This window comes from Theobroma umbraticum, unplaced genomic scaffold, assembly GCF_002168275.2.
Source record: "Theobroma umbraticum cultivar Fairchild unplaced genomic scaffold, ASM216827v3 scaffold_30.0, whole genome shotgun sequence".
In the NCBI taxonomy this organism is placed as follows: Eukaryota; Viridiplantae; Streptophyta; class Magnoliopsida; order Malvales; family Malvaceae; genus Theobroma; species Theobroma umbraticum.
Window position 1 is genome coordinate 9,125,112 of NW_018397254.1, and position 2,726 is coordinate 9,127,837.

Consider the following 2,726-nt stretch of genomic DNA (forward strand, 5'->3'; position numbering starts at 1 on the left):
ATTGCCATTTGAAATTAATTTCAGGGAGAATCTGAAGCAGGCAAGAGGGATGAAGATCTAGCAAATATCTGGCCTCTTCCTATCCTTCGGAGGTAAATAGACCTTGGTTTCAAGGAACTATTAGATCACTCTGTAAAAGTTTTTTTAAATTTTAAACTATCTTCTGTTAGCAACTTCTTGTTATTATTTTGGGATGATGGTTGGGATTTCTAGATAATTCTTGTTCGAAGAAAATTTATCCTTAACCACCAAGTACTCAACAATCTTATGTATCTACTTGGATCACTTGAGTTTGTAGCTTTTGTAGATGTCTTGCAGGTATATTCACTACGTAAAAAAGCACTTTAAACCAGTGCTCACAAAAGAGGCTGAAAAAGTTATCTCAAGCTATTATCAACTCCAAAGGAGATCAGGAACACATAATGCAGGTTTCTTCTTTAGAAATCCCTTCAACTTGATGATGATTGCCATTATTCTATTCACTTTGATCATACCATAATGGATTATGCAGCAAGAACAACAGTGCGTATGCTTGAAAGCTTGATACGCCTGGCTCAAGGTATGTTGGAGAATTTGTTGATTTATTATCCTTATGAGCCAAGACTCTGTCCATAGGACTTTGTTGTTTGCAATGTTGCTGCAGTATCCAATCATCAATGCGGGTGTTGACACTTACAATGTTGCAGCACATGCAAGGCTTATGTTCAGAAATGAGGTCACAAGATTAGATGCCATAACAGCCATTTTATGCATTGAATCGTCCATGACTATCTCAGCCATTGTAGACAGCATAGGGAATGCCCTGCACTCCAATTTCACTGAGAACCCTGATCAGGAATGTATCCTTGCCAGCTCTCTGGTAACTTTATAAATAATCCATGATGAATACATGATATGCATATTCATGCCAAAAGTGTGATAGGGTGTTTAATGCTTATAGCCACTAAAGCGATATAATTTTTGCAAGCAACAAACAATCGGTGCAATTTCATAACTTAAATTTGGGGAGTTAATTCTATCGTGATCTGGATACCTATTTTAGACCTATCCGGAAACTAATGCTTATAGAAATTTTCTGCAAATAAGTTTGAGCCACTTAGCCATATTTTTATCTAAAATTTTCCATTAAGGGGAAAAATATCTGATGCTCTTACTGAAGTGTTACTTAGGAACTTTGTAATTTGAAATTTTAAAAAATTATGGTGAAGCCAAAACTTGGTTATTGCAGTATCCCTGCATGCATGATTGATGTTTAGTTCATAACCTTGAAATTTTATTTCATAGAGAAGATTTTTTGAATTCTTGACTTCAATGGAATAGATGCCAAGCAAGAAAGGTTAATTCTTGAAAAGTTAAGTTCAGTTGATGAGTTCCAAGAATCAAATGGCTGAGAAGGCTTGTGATGACGAAAATGAGTAGGAAAACAGAAGCATCCTGGTTGAATGAGCTGTTTGGAGGTCTCAGCTAACAGCCATAACCGTTCACTATAGAAATTTTATCAGTTTGCTTTTTGATAGGACAGGTAAATGCTATTTATATTTAATGCAATCAGCCTTAAGTAGATGTTCTGAAAGTTTAGAGGACAGAACTTTTGAACGGGGCTTTATTTGAAAAGCCTAGTTGATGGTGATCTGATGGGATATCAGGATTATTTGTCTGTAAATTTAGAAGGATTTGTTTGTAACTATCAAACACTTGTAGCATCTTTTTACGCCTTGGAGCCCATGCTTGTCCCGCTTTATTCTAATGCAGGGATAGGGATATGGGAGACATTTTAAATATATTTCTCTTTTTTCTTTCTTGGATGATGAGGCTTTTTCTTCTGTAGTATTATACAAGAATATGGACGCTATTGTACCTCCAACAATTTTGCCACAGTGCAATGCTTAAGGTGTGTCTTGAATGCTTATAGTTGCTTTTTGATAGTAGAATATAATTATTTGGCAGCATTCCAAAATATTTTGACAGATGCAATAAGACATTTTATTATTTCTGCTCTTGGAGTTTCCGACTGATAGATATTGAAGGCTTGAAGCTGAAAAGATCTAGACAGAGTGTTGCTATTAAAGAAAAATATCTTATCTCTGTTTTGAAACTTCATAACTAGATGTACATTAGAAGTTTGATAATATGCTTTATGGTTTTTCATTGATCATTACATTCCATTTAAAAGAAACTAAAGTAAGAAGAAAGAACCATGGGAGGGGCTCTACGCAAAAAGATTGTCCAAATCTAATTTTACAAGCTTGTCAATAGCTAGCACTCTGGAACACCCAGTTCTGGATTTAGTATTTGTTGCATCCTTAATAAGCTTCTCATCCTTTGGGACGTACCCAGCCTGATTTGAAGCAAAAGCTGACAGTGAGGACAAAACCAATTGCTGCTCCAGTGCTAAATTTCCAATCCACAATCTTCATTTTTTCACCTGGAGTTACAAGTGGAGGTACCTGTTCTGTTTGGCATGGCCGTAACATTCTAGAGCAAAGAGCCTCGTTACCCTCAAAGCTTGACTCAGGGAATGTCGTAAACTGACCTCCTGAAGGTATATCCCCATAGAGCTGATTGTATGATACATTGAATTTTGACAAAAAGCTGAGATGTACCAGTGAATTAGGTATTTTGCCTGAGAGCTTGTTACGAGACAAATCCAACTGTTCTAAGCTTGTCATCTCCGACATACTATTTGGAATGGTTCCTGAAAGGTCGTTCCCTTCCAGACTCAAAAT

At 36.3% G+C, this 2,726-nt stretch overlaps 1 protein-coding gene across 2 annotated transcripts; it reads left to right on the forward strand.

Moving 5' to 3' along the window:
* On the forward strand, positions 1-1,852 carry MCM9 (minichromosome maintenance 9). Of its 2 annotated transcripts, none has more exons than XR_002445800.2 (5): positions 1-92; positions 319-428; positions 512-559; positions 687-839; positions 1,321-1,852. XR_002445800.2 is itself a non-coding variant. In XM_021437194.2 (5 exons), exons 2-5 carry the CDS (start codon positions 308-310, stop codon positions 1,389-1,391), a joined length of 393 nt encoding a protein of 130 aa, XP_021292869.1. In that variant the 5' UTR covers positions 1-92; the 3' UTR covers positions 1,392-1,852. The 2 variants fall into 2 exon arrangements, 1 of the variants encoding a protein (XP_021292869.1); XM_021437194.2 differs by having other exon boundaries at positions 308-428.
* Positions 1,853-2,726: the final 874 nt, after the last annotated feature.